This window comes from Megalobrama amblycephala, linkage group LG17 (assembly GCF_018812025.1).
Source record: "Megalobrama amblycephala isolate DHTTF-2021 linkage group LG17, ASM1881202v1, whole genome shotgun sequence".
NCBI lineage: Eukaryota > Metazoa > Chordata > Actinopteri > Cypriniformes > Xenocyprididae > Megalobrama > Megalobrama amblycephala.
In genome coordinates this window covers 44,425,613-44,441,600 of record NC_063060.1, presented here as the reverse complement: position 1 = coordinate 44,441,600, position 15,988 = coordinate 44,425,613, and the positions used below count along the sequence as shown (strand labels likewise).

General features: G+C 37.0%; 1 protein-coding gene and 1 long non-coding RNA gene across 2 annotated transcripts; one reads left to right on the top strand and one right to left on the bottom strand.

Annotated features, from left to right (window-relative positions):
* Positions 1-1,883: 1,883 nt before the first annotated feature.
* On the bottom strand, positions 1,884-9,163 carry LOC125250315 (zinc finger protein ZFP2-like). The gene is given in 3 exon segments (XM_048162844.1): positions 1,884-3,244; positions 3,246-3,657; positions 9,110-9,163. Coding segments are annotated over 2 exon segments (1,038 nt in total). The 5' UTR covers positions 3,336-3,657; positions 9,110-9,163; the 3' UTR covers positions 1,884-2,296.
* Positions 9,164-12,974: 3,811 nt separating this feature from the next.
* LOC125250348 lies at positions 12,975-13,924 on the top strand. The gene is made up of 3 exons (XR_007180769.1): positions 12,975-13,421; positions 13,526-13,591; positions 13,787-13,924. It is a non-coding gene; the product is annotated as an uncharacterized LOC125250348 (long non-coding RNA).
* Positions 13,925-15,988: the final 2,064 nt, after the last annotated feature.

Below are 15,988 nucleotides of genomic sequence, written 5' to 3'. Positions count from 1 at the left end.
GACTGTGTTTCCTTGCCATGCTTTGGGTTGCCTGCCTGCAGAAGAGTCCCCCAAGACGATAGCTGCTGACTGTTTCTCCAGGCGCTCCTCTACTCCGGGTCGCACCATATTACGTCATAGGCTGTCGCCGGCCAATAGGGATTGGAGTTGTTAGATAGTTGGCTTTCAGACACCTGGGTCACGTGACGTTCCCCATTGCGTATTCCAATGCAGAGTCTCGTTCCCTGTTCTCAGGGAACCATGGTTACATACCGTAACCTGAGACGTTTTACACTGTGATTAACTCCTCATAGAGATTCATCCAAAACCACATCATATATGGTCAGTCTAATCTTAAGGGCTTAGCGATGTTACTCTGCAAAGATCTTGAGTTTTCATTGAAGGGTGTGTACGTGGTGGCTTGACAAAGCCTGAGTCCTTCCTAAAGACATCTTTATGACAATATACAATATACGTAGCGCCACCAGCTGGCAACAGGAAATGGCATGCTTCACACATTTCAATATGCCACAAAGTACCAAACATGTTAGGCTGCGTTCCACTCCAGTTTTAGACATGCACTCGCGAACTTCCATAAACACTTCCCTCGGGGGAATCTCTGCCATCATTTTTAAGTGTGTTCCACTTCATGAAGTGGACGAGGGAATTTTATATGGACAGACCCGATTTTGACAGAGGGAGCGAGTCTACTTCATATGTACACTTCAGGCAGCTCCATAACCCACAATACAACACGTTTATGATATGACAGCATATCGCGTTTAATTTACCCCACCAGAAACAACTCTATGATATTGTAATTATTATTTTTTAAAACATTTAAAACTCATATATACATATAGAATGCTGTATTAAACAATTTTGTAAGGGCAAAGAATAAATAATAAATCAGCTCCATTCTGGAATGGAGGGCTTAGGACGTTCCAGTTCAGGCCATTGCAAAGTTTCCACCAGTAGTGGGGCACTAGTGCAATGTAAGCAATGACGTACATCCCAGTCAACGAGACTGAGGGAAGTTAGCAAGGGAAGGGCATTTAAAAAACGAACTGGAACACAGCCTTAGAAACACGTTAAATCATGCAACACTTGTTAGGCTCCTCCTCTCCATCTCTTGCGCTCCTCCACTCTGTCTCTCGCTCATAGCAGACGAACAGTTGCAGAGGAGTGGTTTACGTGTTTTCAACCCAAGCCGTCAAACTGACGTAATCAGAGAAGGAACGCCATTTCAGACCGGAAGTAAACAGATTTTGATTAATGATTAGACAATTTTTTCTGTGTTTTAACTTGCACGGATTAATTGTTTACCACAAGACTAGTAATATGCACTAGTAAAGTTAAGAGTCGAGATCTCTATTCTAAAAAACACAGATTATCCAGAGTCATAAATTCCCCGAGCCATTTTGATTACTCTCTGATATATGCATTTTACCGTGTAGCATGCGTGTAACAAATCAACATAAAAATAACAAATTGTTCAGCCACTGCACACAGCCACTTAAAAAAACTGTTCACAAGCTTCTATGGGTTTGATTTTGGTTGTCATTTGTTGATATAAATAAAATAAAAAATATGTTGGTGCCTGTCTGCTGAATGCCCATCCGATTCTCCTCCATGGACATATGGGAAAGTGAATATTTACACCCTACCAACAAAGAAATGGATCAACTTCTGTCAGCTTGTTGAACACATTTATTTATTCTGACATTTTCTACCATATGATGGCTGAAGCAGCAGCGCGTGACACAGTTCTCATGGTAACCAGATCAACATTGTAAATTGAATTCAACAAAACTGAAGTGAAAACACTAAATAATCATTCAATGGGATAAAATATCTTCTCTTCCCTGCAAACGATACCATGAAGAATGTTAATATTTAACCAAGTAAAAAAATGAAGTAAGCAGGTTCCATATTCATTTCAGTATCAGCAGACACAAAATTATATTTTAAAAAGTAAAAAAAAAAAAAAAAAAAAAAACTATACAAGTTACATAAATGGTAAAAGCTCATTGTGGTTTCTCGGTTTGATAGATTTGAGCAACTATAACAATGCAAAAAATAGGAATTTTGATTCCTATATAGTAAAATCACTCCTTGCCCACCTGCCGCATTTCGCGTGCAGCACTGACGTCATGTGCAAACAACTTATAGAGAAGGCATAGGACATAGCGTAAGCTTTTTGAACTGTGAGCGTTTCACGCTTTTAACATTTAAGAGGCTGTTATGTTGACCTTGATTTATTACAATATTGAGCTGTTCAATTTTATTTTGATTTTAGAAAATAATGAATCAAAGCTTAAGGCTTTTCTCCACTGTGCGTTCTCATGTGGGCTATAAGGTGTCCTCTTTGACTGAAACTCTTTCCACACTCTTGACAGGTATGAGGTTTTTCTCTAGTGTGAGTTCTCATGTGGACTTTAAGGTTTTCATTTCTAATGAAACTCTTTCCACATTGTTGGCAGGTGTAAGGCTTTTCTCCAGTGTGAACTCTCATGTGGTCTATAAGGTGTCGTTTTTGACTGAAACTCTTTCCACATTGCTGGCAGGTGAAAGGTTTCTCTCCAGTGTGAATTCTCATGTGGATTTTAAGGTTTCTTGTCTCATTAAAACTCTTTCCACACAGTTGGCAGGTGTAAGGCTTTTCTCCAGTGTGAATTCTCATGTGGACTTTAAGGTTTTCATTTCTGATGAAACTCTTTCCACATTGTTGGCAGGTGAATGGGCTCTCTCTAGTGTGAATTCTCATGTGTTGCATGAGGATTCGTTCCTCTGTGAAGCCATTCCCGCACAGAGTGCAGGTGTAAGGCTTTTCTCCAGTGTGAGTTCTCATGTGGGCTGTAAGGTTTCCTTTTTCACGGAAACCATTTCCACACTGTTGGCAGGTGAAAGGTTTTTCTCCAGTGTGAATTCTCATGTGGACTTTAAGGTTTTCATTTCTATTGAAACTCTGTCCACACTCTTGACAGGTATAAGGCTTTTCTCCAGTGTGAATTCTCATGTGGACTTTAAGGTTTTCATTTCTAATGAAACTCTTTCCACACTGTTGGCAGGTGAAAGGTTTTTCTCCAGTGTGAGTTCTCATGTGGGCTGTAAGGTTTCCTTTTTCACGGAAACCATTTCCACACTGTTGGCAGGTGAAAGGTTTTTCTCCAGTGTGAATTCTCATGTGGACTTTAAGGTTTTCATTTCTATTGAAACTCTGTCCACACTCTTGACAGGTATAAGGCTTTTCTCCAGTGTGAAGTTCTCATGTGGATTTCAAGGCTTCCTTTTTGACTGAAACTCTTTCCACACTGTTTGCAGGTGTGAGGCTTTTCTCCAGTATGAATTCTCATGTGAACTTTAAGGTGATTTTTATGTGTGAAACTCTTTCCACACTGTTGGCAAGTGAAGGGACTCTCTCTAGTGTGAACTCTCAAGTGGACTTGAAAGTTTCTATGTTGATCAAAAGTCTTTCCACACTGTTGGCATGTGAAATAACTTTTAGTTCCAGTATTTTGAGCTCCTTTTTGTAAGGAAAACTTTGTTGATTTTTCTCTTTGTTGATTTTCTCTCTCTTTTTTTTTTTTTCAGTCATTAAATTATAATTATAATTTATAATTTTCTCTTCATCCCTTTCATTAAGTTCATGACTCGCCTCTCTCAGTGCCATTAGGTCTAGGACAAAAATAGACAAAAAAACAAGTTAAGACATTTCAAACATCAAAATCAACAACATGTATGACAGCACTTCTCAAAGTCCGGACTCCGGACTCCGGTCCGGATCCGGACCCGGAGGGAATTCAATCCGGACCCGCCTCCATTTCGTATTTCAACAGCAGTAATTGTGTGTAAGGGATTAAAAGTCTGGATTTCCTACTTTGATAAACTCATGTCAAAATCATTTGTTTAGTGTTTTATTTCTTTTTGGAGATGGTCTGAAATTAAAGCGAAGGCGAGATATTTAAAGTTTTCCTCCGTGATTCAGTTGCCATGACATCCAGTGAGTCGCGTGACGCAACACTTCACTGCAGTAAGCGTTTGAATGGGTGTGGAGCAGTGGTTCTCAACCTGCGGCCCATCACGAATGTAAATGCGGCCCGCGATATGCCGACCACAATTTAAAAAAAATAAAATAAAATAAAAAAATAATAGCATACAATTTATTTTTGTTTTAAAATTTAAATTAAAGTGAATTAAATAAATATAAATGAGCTATAATGCTTTATTTGTCATATAAAATAATTTTGGTGAGTATTTATTATTTTCAGACATCAGGCAATGTAGGCTAATGACGCAATCACTCAGTTAATGAAACAAACACAAGTGCGTGCTTAGGAAGAATTCAAACAGTAGCCATTAATTTTGTAAATTTAAGCCTCAAAATGGTCAAATTTGTTATTAAAGGAGAAAAACTAAATGTGGAAGATAAAATGAAGGAACACCTGCAAACAAGAAGACTCGCAGCATAAGCAGTAAAGGTAAGAAGAATGGAAGAATCAGTTGTTAATGAGCGAGATGGGCAGCCTTCCTGTTTGCTCTGTAGTAAAGTACTTGACAAGCAAATCTACAATTTCAAAAGACTGAACTGTTAATTCAATGTGTTTGTTTGGTCTATTGTTTGTTTGGTCCCAACTCTGCGCGCGCTCGCGGATCCGATGCTGCGCGAGGGATTGCGACATGACAGAAAGCTTGATATCGTTAGAGATAATTAGCCTACAGTGCACTAAGTGTTGTTTGTAAAAAGAGCTAAGTAACATTTGCTTATTAAGGCGTTTGTGTGATTGTTTGGTGACTATTGCGATGCTGTTGAAGAGAGTCATACAGTCATACAGAATTAAATAGCAACTTAAAGTGATTATATATACAGTTTGTGAAGAAGAATGCTTTTTCACAAGATGTATTATAAGTCTAAGGTGTCTCCTGAATGTGTCTGTGAAGTTTCAGCTCAAAATACCCCATAGATTTTTTTTAATTAATTTTTTTAACTGCCTATTTTGGGGCATCATTAACTCTGCACTGATTTTTTCAGCACGCCGCCCCTTTAAATCGCACGCTCCCTGCCACACGAGCTCTCGACTATATTACAGCGCATTTACATAGTTCACACAGCTAATATAACCCTCAAATGGATCTTTACAAGATGTTCATCATGCATGCTGTGTGCATTATGCATTATTAATTATACAGACTGCAAGTGTTTAAAAATGAAAATAGCGACGGCTCTTCGTCTCCGTGAATACAGTAAGAAACGATGGTAACTTTAACCTCATTTAACAGTACATTAGCAACATGCTAACGAAACATTTAGAAAGACAATTTACAAATATCACTAAAAATATCATGTTATCATGAATCATGTCAGTTTTTATTGCTCCATCTGCCATTTGTCGCTGTTGTTATTGCTTGCTTATCTAGTCTGATGATTCGGCTGTGTGTGCACAAATCCAGACGTTAATACTGGCTGCCCTTGTCTAATGCCTTTCATAATGTTGGGAACATGGGCTGGCATATGCAAATATTGGGGGCGTACACCCCGACTGTTACGTAACAGTCAGTATTATGCTGAGATTCGCCTGTTCCTCGGAGGTCTTTTAAACAAATGAGATTTATATAAGAAGGAGGAAACAATGGAGTTTGAGACTCACTGTATGTCATTTCCATGTACTGAACTCTTGTTATTCAACTATGCCGAGATAAATTCAATTTTTGAATCTAGGGCACCTTTAAAGTGATTGTATATACAGTTTGTGTGTTCATTGAGCATTACTGATAATTATTGTAAAGCTAATGTCAGTAAGTTAGTTTTTATTTGTTATTTATTGTGTGCAACATCTACGTATAATAATAGTATTATCTGCTAATACCATAACATTAAATCTGATTGGTTTGCACTGGTGACGTCATATGTAAATTATATGCGGCCCGTGAGACTTGCACTTGGACCATTGTGCGGCCCACTGGGAAAAAAGTTTGAGAATCACTGATGTATGATCAGCTTTGGTACTGGAGGACCACTCTTTTGCAGAGTTAAGTTTCATCCCTAATCAAATACACCTGCCTGTAATTTCCAAGCATTCCTGAAGACTAGAGGCTGATTTATACTTCTGCATTGTGTGTACACAATATACACACCTGAAGCAGTGAACAAAGATCTTCAGGGGCAGGTGTGTTCGATCGGGGTTGGATCTGAACTCTGCATGTATGTAGATCTCCAGGAACAGGTTTGGTCATTCCTGCTCTAGGTTCAACTCATCAGCTCTGATACTCTGATCTGAGACTGATGGATATTTCAAATAAATCTACAAAGTGTCCTGTTGAGGTACTCCAGGGCTGCACTCAAGTTCATATTTTTATGCCCTTCCCTTGCTAACTTCCCTCCATCTTAAGGACTCAGAAGTACATCATTGTTTACTCTGAACCAACACTGGCAGAATCTGTCTAGCTACTTTAACCCTTGTGCAGTACACTCAAGGGGCTCGCACACCGGAACAGCGACACATCTTTAAAATTTGAACGCATTGTTTTCTATTGTTCGTAGCTGGGCGGCGCGGACAGGTGCCGAATGTCGCCACTGATGTGCGTACACTCATAGAAAACAATGCGTTTGAATTTTAAAGACGTGGCGCTGAGCTTCGTGTCCGGTGTCGAGCCCCTTCAGGGTCTTTGGGTTCTCCACAGACCCCAGGCAACAAAATATATATATATATATATATATATATATATATATATATATATATATATATATTATTTTTTTTTTTTTTTTTAACAAATGTAATTTTACTCAGTTAATAATTTTTTTTACTCAACATTTGTGCTGTTTTTGGAGTATAGTGGATCTCTGCAGCCATCTACTGGTAAAAGTGATAGTTTTTTTTACTTAAAGATGGACAATAATCTTACATTAAACCATGTCAAATTATCCATGTTATCCTCATGAATGAAAGTTAGAAATGTGGGTCTTTTATAAAGTGAATTTTACATAAAAATCTGTTTTTGTATAAAAGCCTACTCAAAAACTGCACAAATATGAAGTAAACTGACATTGCCCGTAACGATTACTGAGATGGCACATTCGGATGGGACTAAAATCACTAAAAAAGCTCTGGTAAAAAGTTCCCCACCTCCTCGTGTAAAACTAGGCTTCAGCCTGAGCGCTTTGATCAGATTGTGCGTGGTTTATTTGACTTGCTCACGCCTCGTCAAACATAGGCAGTATTGGGTAAGTTACTCAAAAAAAGTAATCCACTACAAATTTCTACATTAAAATTGTAATTTGATTACATTACTGATTACTGAATGTAAAAAGTAGCTCCTAGTACCTAGGAGCTTCCTAGGTAACAAATTGCACATGAACAATTACATATATGTGTAATCATTTGAAGCGTATTGTATGTTTTATATACAGCGAAATTTGCCTGCGTTTGACAGAAATTACAGAATAGCACTGTGAATATTTACATGATTGTCAGAGCATGGGGCACCAAATAGGCCTATAATTTTGGTTTTAATGAGATTTTCCCAATCAATAGGCAAGAATAAACCTGGTGTCCTTCATGCAGCGGCATGCACAGACCTCCGTGAGGGCAGGGGTGAAATCGCATTCTGGGAGAGGAGAAATGGGAACGCGGGGGCACCGAGATGTAGAGACTTACATTGGGTGGGACAGATTTTTCAGTCCCGCGCCCACTCGCCCGCTTCCCGTAGGAATCATTTGATTCTCCCGCAATAAAAGAAGATAATACTACTTGTAGTAGTAGTAGTAGCGCTGCTTCTGGTCATGAGTATGAGCAAAGAATATACTCTTTGGTATGAGGTAACGCAGCTCTGTTTATCATATTAGATACATTTGAGAGTGTTGAAAATTATGTTGTAATGTTACTCTGTGTGTTCGCTCCGGTTGCTGTGAGACGCTTGTTTGAGACACACTGCAGTAAGATAGATCGATTTTACAATATCATATTAAATGCTGGATGATTGTGTTGATAAATGGCATGCAATTAATTTTAAAACTTATTGTATGATGGAGAAAATGCTTTAAAAATAAAGCTGGAGTGTTTTTCTCTGAGGCATGGTAAAGCATGGTACTCGCTGTAAATCAAGAAAATTTGATTTAAACAATAAGACTAAACATGTTGAGCTATATAACAACAATTCATTTTCTGTCTATAAATATATCAAAACAGTTGTTCCACTGTCTATTAAAACGTGATTTATTAAAGCATCTTTGGTGTTTCCATGGTTTCTGCAAAATAAAACTGGTAACCGAGGGTAACGCGGGTATGACGCCATTGACAGGCAACTCCTCACACGTCCCGGAGCCTTGGTTAAAATTGCAATTTTCTCACGATTTACAAATAGTTGAAAACATTTGGGATATTGTAAGTACTCAAATGAACAAAATATATAACACTGGCCTAGTGGTTTTTGGATATTTTACTGCAAAAATATTACATATTGCACCTTTAACCCTTCACAGATTCAAATGGTGTTACATCTAAGTAGCCTATTTTAGAGTTGTTTCCGCTATAAGAAAATTCAAGTGATCGCGCCGGCGCCTCGTGTACACACAACATATATCAGTTTTAGTAACTTGACATTGCAGCCTGTTATTTGTAAAAATAACATACATTCAACCAAATATGTAAAAATGTATAATAGTATGTGTAAATTAAAAGTGTTTAAATAATATAGTTTAGCCTCCAAATCATGAATATGGAAACATTTGGATTTGTGCCAAATTGTAGGTTATAACGCCGGTTTCTGTTTCAGTTTAGCTTTAAATTAATTAGTTTTTACTTCACACTTACATGTTATTTTTTTCATAATTAAAATAGTAGTGGTGCCCCCCATATCTACAAATATACCTGTGTGACTAATGGAAACACTGAATTTTAAAGTGACATACATATTACTACATTTACTCACTATAGTAATGAGTTAATAATGCTTAATTACAAGTAACCAAACCATAACTCTAGCTCTACAGTAAGTGCACTTGAAGAAGTGAATGAACTGACTGAGTGAATTAGGACACTTCTATGTAAGATTATACTTCAGTATATTCTCTATTTCTGTAGAGCTGGACATTTTAATAAGGATCAAATACAGCTTTGAGAATAAAACCAACCTGTTTGTTCCTCAGTTTCTTCATGTTTCACACTGAATGTTTCTTCAATCTTTATTTCTTCAAACTCCTCTTTATTAAACTCAATCTTCATGTCTTCAGTCTCTTCTTTAATAAACTCCATCTTTATATCTTCACTCTCCTCCTCTTTTTTAAACGCCATCTTTAAGAAAGGAATTATTAACAGAGTTAATGGTCTTAAATGACCCGGTTTGACAAAAAAAAAAAAAAAAAACACTCAAAACTAACGCTGCAAATTAATTCAAATGAAACTTCATATTTAGGCATGTATGACTGATGAAGTTAGTGTTTGTTGTTCTCGTTCATGTTCACTGTTTGAGCGGAGGGCTGTTTCATAAAACAAGATTAGAAAACAAGCCAGGCTTATTTAACTTAATCAGACTTGTTGTCAGCGAATTCTGATTCATAAAACAAACTTAAATTAGTTCAAACTCAGTTACTCTGGCAACTAAAATAGTCCATTTACAGTTATTATCATAAAATACACTTACTTGTAGGTTTAAAATTGTACATAAGGCACATTTAATGGCCAACATCAAATATTGTAGCGAAATATATATTTTAGAATTACCGCGCTTCTATTGCGTTCCGTCTGTTTAGCGCGCATGCGCACAGCAGCGCTCATTCATTGTGAAGTTTAGCCCCAAAATGGAAATGACTTTCGAGACTTTAATTTTGCATGACTTTCCAACATTTAATAGTATTAAAATTGTTTAAAACAAAACACACAACTATAAATCATTTAACTGTTTCTATAGATTTAAACAGATTACATTTTTAAAACAAACCTTTCTTCAGCAGAATCACAGCAGATGCAGGATCGCGGCGCAGTCTTTTGACGTCATGTCGTCACTCCAAAATAAAAGTCCTGTTCAGACGCTGCATTGTCTACAATCACAGAAGAGCATAGACTGTTTTACCAGTTAATCTTTGTATTACAATTAACAGTGACAAATATGATACAAATATGGTAAAAATATTGTATGAGTTCATTAAGAGTTCATTCATGTGTCCTAATTGAAACATATATATATATATATATATATATATATATATATATATATATACATATATATATATATATATATATATATATATGTGTGTATATGTGATAAGTATATGTGATATGTATATCACATTTATTTGTATAGTTCTTTTCCACAATACATAGCGTTACAAAGCAGCTTTACAGAGAATGCATGTCAAAATTACAATTTAAAGAAGAACGCAGTTAGCTAATTATGTAATAATTTATGCAATTAATTTACAATCACTGTTAGCAGTTTAACTGAAGGTAGAAGCAATGAGCTCCTAGAAAAATGAATTACATATTAACAATAATTAGGATATATAGAAATTTGGGAATGTGCATGTTGAGCCATCTGGATGAACATGCACATTCCCAAATTAGCGTCTTCTGAAGTCCTCACAGAAGTTGGCGGCGTCTCTTCAAAGGGTCATCTGAGGTCTTCTTAAGAGGCTGGATCCAAACTGAAGCTGATGTACTCTCTAGTCACCTCGGGAAAACAGAAAAGCAAATGGAGAATAATTAGCGTAGCTGCTGTTCATAACATTAAGCAAAGATAGTCATGTGCAATTGATCTGATATGAGATGCATTATGTGAACGCTTGGCTAAAGAGATGCGTCTTTAATCTAGATTTAAACTGGGTGAGCGAGTCTGAGCCCCGAACATTATCAGGGAGGCTATTCCAGAGTTTCGGAGCCAAATGTGAAAACACTCTCCCTCCTTTAGTGGACTTAGATATCCTAGGTACAACCAGAAGTCCAGAGTTTTGTGATCTTAAGGAGCGTGAAGGAGTGTAGGGCGATATAAGATCGGTTAAGTACACAGGAGCTAAACCATTTAGAGCCTTATAGGTCATTAGCAATACTTTATAATCGATACAGAACTTAATGGGTAACCAGTGTAGAGATGATAAAATTGCTGTTATATGATCATATTTTCTTGACCTGGTAAGAACTCTAGCAGCTGCATTTTGGACTAATTGTAGCTTGTTAGACACACATCCGAATTCTCACCTCGTTCAATTAAGACATAACCGAATGTGTTTATGAGAATACTTGCTGAGATGGGTATTTTGACTGACATAATGCGTGTATGTGACCATCCAAGTGCATTGAGGACACGAAAGAGAAATCAATTTGGAGTTCATTAACTATCTGAAATGCACCTCTCTCTGTGTGTGCGCGAGCTTTCTATGTGCGTCTGTGCGCATCGATAACAGTGTGGCGTGCTATACCGAATTAAATCCTCCTTTGCCTCTTCTAGCGATGGAATAGTTTTATATCTATTTAATGTGTAAACTAGCAAGACAAAACACATGCAAATTACAACCTTTTGTTCTGTTTGATCCACGAATCACACGCGTGCCTAACCATGGGGCTTGATCCGTATGGATCAACAACGATCCGTTTAACCACTAATAGGTAGATAGATAGATAGATGTCAGAGCTTCAAGCACCACTGTATATCCAGAATTATGACTGCTGGCCTCGTATTTGGATCACAGATTTGATCATTTCTGAATACATAAATTAATGCACTGCAGTTTTATGCACTGTATTTTGAAGAGTTTTAGGTCACCATTCACTGGCATTGTATGAACTCACAGAGCTAGGATAACATTCTGCAGAAAAACTGTGAATATACAACAAGAACATTTTCTTTACTATTCCTGTCTGCTTTGACATGAGCTTGCCCAATTGCATTTGAAGACATATGTGGCCCTGGACCACAAAACCAGTCATGAAAGCTGACTAAAGCTCTCCATTGATGGTTTGTTAGGATTGGACAATATTTGGCTGAGATACAAATATTTGAAAATCTGGAATCTGAGGATGCAGAAAAGGTGTCCAAAAAATGAAGTCTTTAGCAATGCATATCCACTCACAAAAATACATTTTTAATATATTTATGGTAGGAAATTTACAAAATATCTTCATGGAACATGATCTTTAATTAATATCCTAATGATTTTTGGCCTAAAAGAAAAATAGATCATTTTGACCCATACAAAGTAGTGCTAGTTGTGTTCCTGGTTAATTTGTAAATGCAACATGGTCAGTCTTTGTGTATTTTACCTAAGATCACCCACCCGTTTGTTTCAACATATACAGCTGGTATTATTATTGTCTGAATGTGATCCCAGGCAAACAGCACTAAATACAGAGATGAATTCAGTTTAGTGAAGCAACAATCCCCAAAAAGCAGTGGTTAGAACAGCTAAGGGTGACGTTAGGCATAGCAAGAAGCAGAGTTACTGCATGTACCTGGAAACATTTCATGAAAGAAACAAATGCAAAAGCAAATAAATAAATAAATAAATAAATAAAATTCCTAAATAATTATTTTGCCAAGCAACATCAAAAAAGTCGCAGTGGCGCACATATACCTGCGACCTCAATACTGATGTAATAAGGTCACAGATAAAGGTTTAAAGAGTATTTTCACAATCTTCCAATGCCAATCATAATACAAGGATTAAAATATCTAGTAAGTAGAGTTTTAAAAGACTTGTGATCAGATTATAACGTTTAAACGGTGCGAAGCTTACATATTGAGAACTGCTAACTATGAATTAATAATTAATTCCCACCAAATTAAGAATTTGTGAGCTAGTTTTATTAATTACTACGATGTTAATTCGTGGCCATGATTTCATAAATCCTTGTTGAGTTTTAATGACGAAGTATTATAAGTGAATCTAGCCAGCACATTAATTAAACTTATCAGATGACAAGAGCATGGTTGATGTAAGGTTTGTAAGATTTACCTGCAGCTTAATGTATTAGTGTGAATAGTGGCTTAATATTTGTTGTTTTACCATATTTAAGTATAAAATATCTTTCATAATTAAACTGCCTAGTTGCACTGTGTTTTAGCCTGTTGTTTTGGCATTGTTTTGCAATGATGAATGAGGCGTTTGGCCTAATCTGCAGGCCTACTCCACATACAGTCCATTGTTATCATGTGTTAGTTTCTGTCATGTTCTGCATGGCCAATATGAAGTGATTTTATGGATTTGGTTAGGCTCATTGTAGGACAGATGATTAAAAAAGGCACTAGGGATATTTTCATGATCTTAAAATATTCTAACAAGTAGGCTCTCTCTTTTTCAAGATGCATATAACAATCCAAAAAGGGAGATCCCTGTCCCATATTTATATTAATGTTTTTCATAGGCCATCATATATGCCCTGGGCTGCCCTCCGGAATTTGTCCTTGCAGGAGGCTGAGGAGGTCTTCCTTTCTGGTCCAGATTATCATTTCAGGTCAGAGTACAATATGAATTATTTTTGCACAATGCCTAGTGCACCATTTTGCTACTGATATTTCTGTTATCACAAAAGTGATTGTTCTCTGATAACTATTTCAGTGAAGTGGAAGAATTTAATAGAAAGATTGACAAACAATTGAGGAAAGAAGGGAGACCATTCAATTGGTGGGTATTGCTCTTATGTACTTAGACATTTGAAGTTTGTAATTTGATGTCAGTAACGTGAATATTCTGTTTGGCTCTCTCTCTAAAACTCCAACAGTGCATAAGTGTTAAATCATATATATTCCAGTTGAATATGTTAAACAAATGTTTCTTATTTATCTCTCTCTCTCTGTCTCTCGCTCTATCTTTCTCTAGAGTTGAAGCCTACAGCCATTCTATCCATGCAGCAACTGATGGAAAAAGGGTTCGCTTTGGTGCTGTTGTCGCAAAAATGACATTTTATATATATATATATATATATATATATATATATATATATATATATATATAAATAAACAAACAAACATTCTTGAATCATTCTTGTGTCTTGTCTTGCCTCTCAACAACCTTTAAAATATCGGCTGTAATTTAGTGACTGCATACGCTGATTCCAACTTTAACTTACCTGATAATGAGCTAATTCACTTTAAGGAGGTTAATCAATATACTGTATAATTCAAGAGACTAAGACTTTTAAAGTTCTCAATTTTTTACAATTGTTTTAAATTGATATACAATTTTCATTTATATTTTGTGTAAATTCATGTTTAAATTTAAAATTGTGACTCAAAGCACACTTAGTAATTAACCTCTGCTGCATTTTGAATCAAAAATCACATTTAAAAACAAATACTACTGAGATTAATATATTGATGATATATACAAACATGACTACAAACTAAACCAACAGGGCCCTAGAACTGCGGTCCTGAAACTGCAGCCATCGCTATATCATCCAGTACGGTAGGTGGCGCTGTCACGAAAAACTAGGGTCCTAGAACTGCGGTCCTAGATCTGCGGTCCTAATATTGCAGCCACATCCATACTATTGACATTTACTGGTAATCAGCAATAACATGAATCTAATTATGGGTCACTAACTCAATCTCTGAGCACAGCTGTATGAAAAGAAGCACTTGGGTGTTCTGCAAAATATCATACATTCATGAAACTGTTCAATTCTCATTTTATAGAATTTTTTTTTAAACACTTATTGAGATCTTTTTGAAGAGCTCTGACATAAATCGTTGCTGCTCCTATTCCAGCTGCATCAGATCATAGGTATTCAGGGAGAATGTTTGTCCTGGTGCAGCCTCTGGTTTTTACCAGCTCAAAGCCACACCCTCACCCGGCTTAGGTTACACATTCACATGCAGAACATTACTTTACATAATCAAACAGAATGTGTGCATGTAGCTACAGATGCACCGATGTATCAACCTCTAAAATGACACTTTTTTGATCAATTTTAAACCATATAAGCTAAAAGTGAAATGTCAAAAAGTTAATCATTGAGTTGCCCATGCCTTTACCAGTGGTCCGTACTGGTAGTTGATCAGGAAGCAAGCCACACTGAATAGCTCCTCAATGCTTCCACACACAGAAAGTGGTATCTGTCTCTGTCAAAAAGTTTGTTCTCTCTCACCCTCCTGATGCACCTCTCCACATGGACCCTTAGATGTGCAATGGATTGAGTCTGCCTGACATCCTCTCTACTCATTTGGGTGTTTCTTGAGAGAAAGGCAGGACGGTAAACCTTGCATGGAGCCAGATTGTCCACAAGGAACCCTTTGTCCATCATGATTGCCATGTCCGGTGTGAGTAGGTTTGCGATGCCAGACAGCTTGAAGATCTCACGGTCCCTCATGGATCCAGCATACAGACCAGACACAAATGTAATGGCACCATGGGATGCCATGCCGATCATGGCCGTGAATGTAGCATGAGATTTGTATGTGGAAAATACCTCACTCTGCAACAGGAGAGAGGATGGAGTCTGGCAGAATATTTCAGTGCAGTCAAGCACCACTTGTGTATCAGGAAAAGCTGAAAACTCTGGTGGAAGATGAGCTCTGACAATTTCACGTGGGATCCACAGATGTTGGCTTCCAAGCAGGTTGTATAGAAAGTGAGTCCAGGTGGCAATAATCCTGCTGGCTGTGGTGCGGTGAATGTCAAACCGTTCTGGTAGATTCCTGAGAGGCAGACCCACTGACAGATGCATGAGGAACAACAGGAGCTCATCTATGGGTTGAAGTTTCTGTGGAAAAAAAATAACTATTACACCATTGTTTTTTACTATTTATACATTTACTCAAGTACTATTTCATGGTTCACAAATGTGTGGATTTGCTGCTTTTCCTGCATTGAGTACTTTTAATACGTAAAGTACATTTTTCTGATTATACTTATATACTTTTACTTACAGGTGTGAAACGACATGAGGGTGAGTAATTAATGACAGAAATTTCATTTGAGTGAACTAACCCTTTAAAAAAACATATTCGATAAGAGTATGGTGGTATTAGTACTTTTACTTAAAGTCTCTGAATACTTCCTCCACCACTAGTGTTTCTA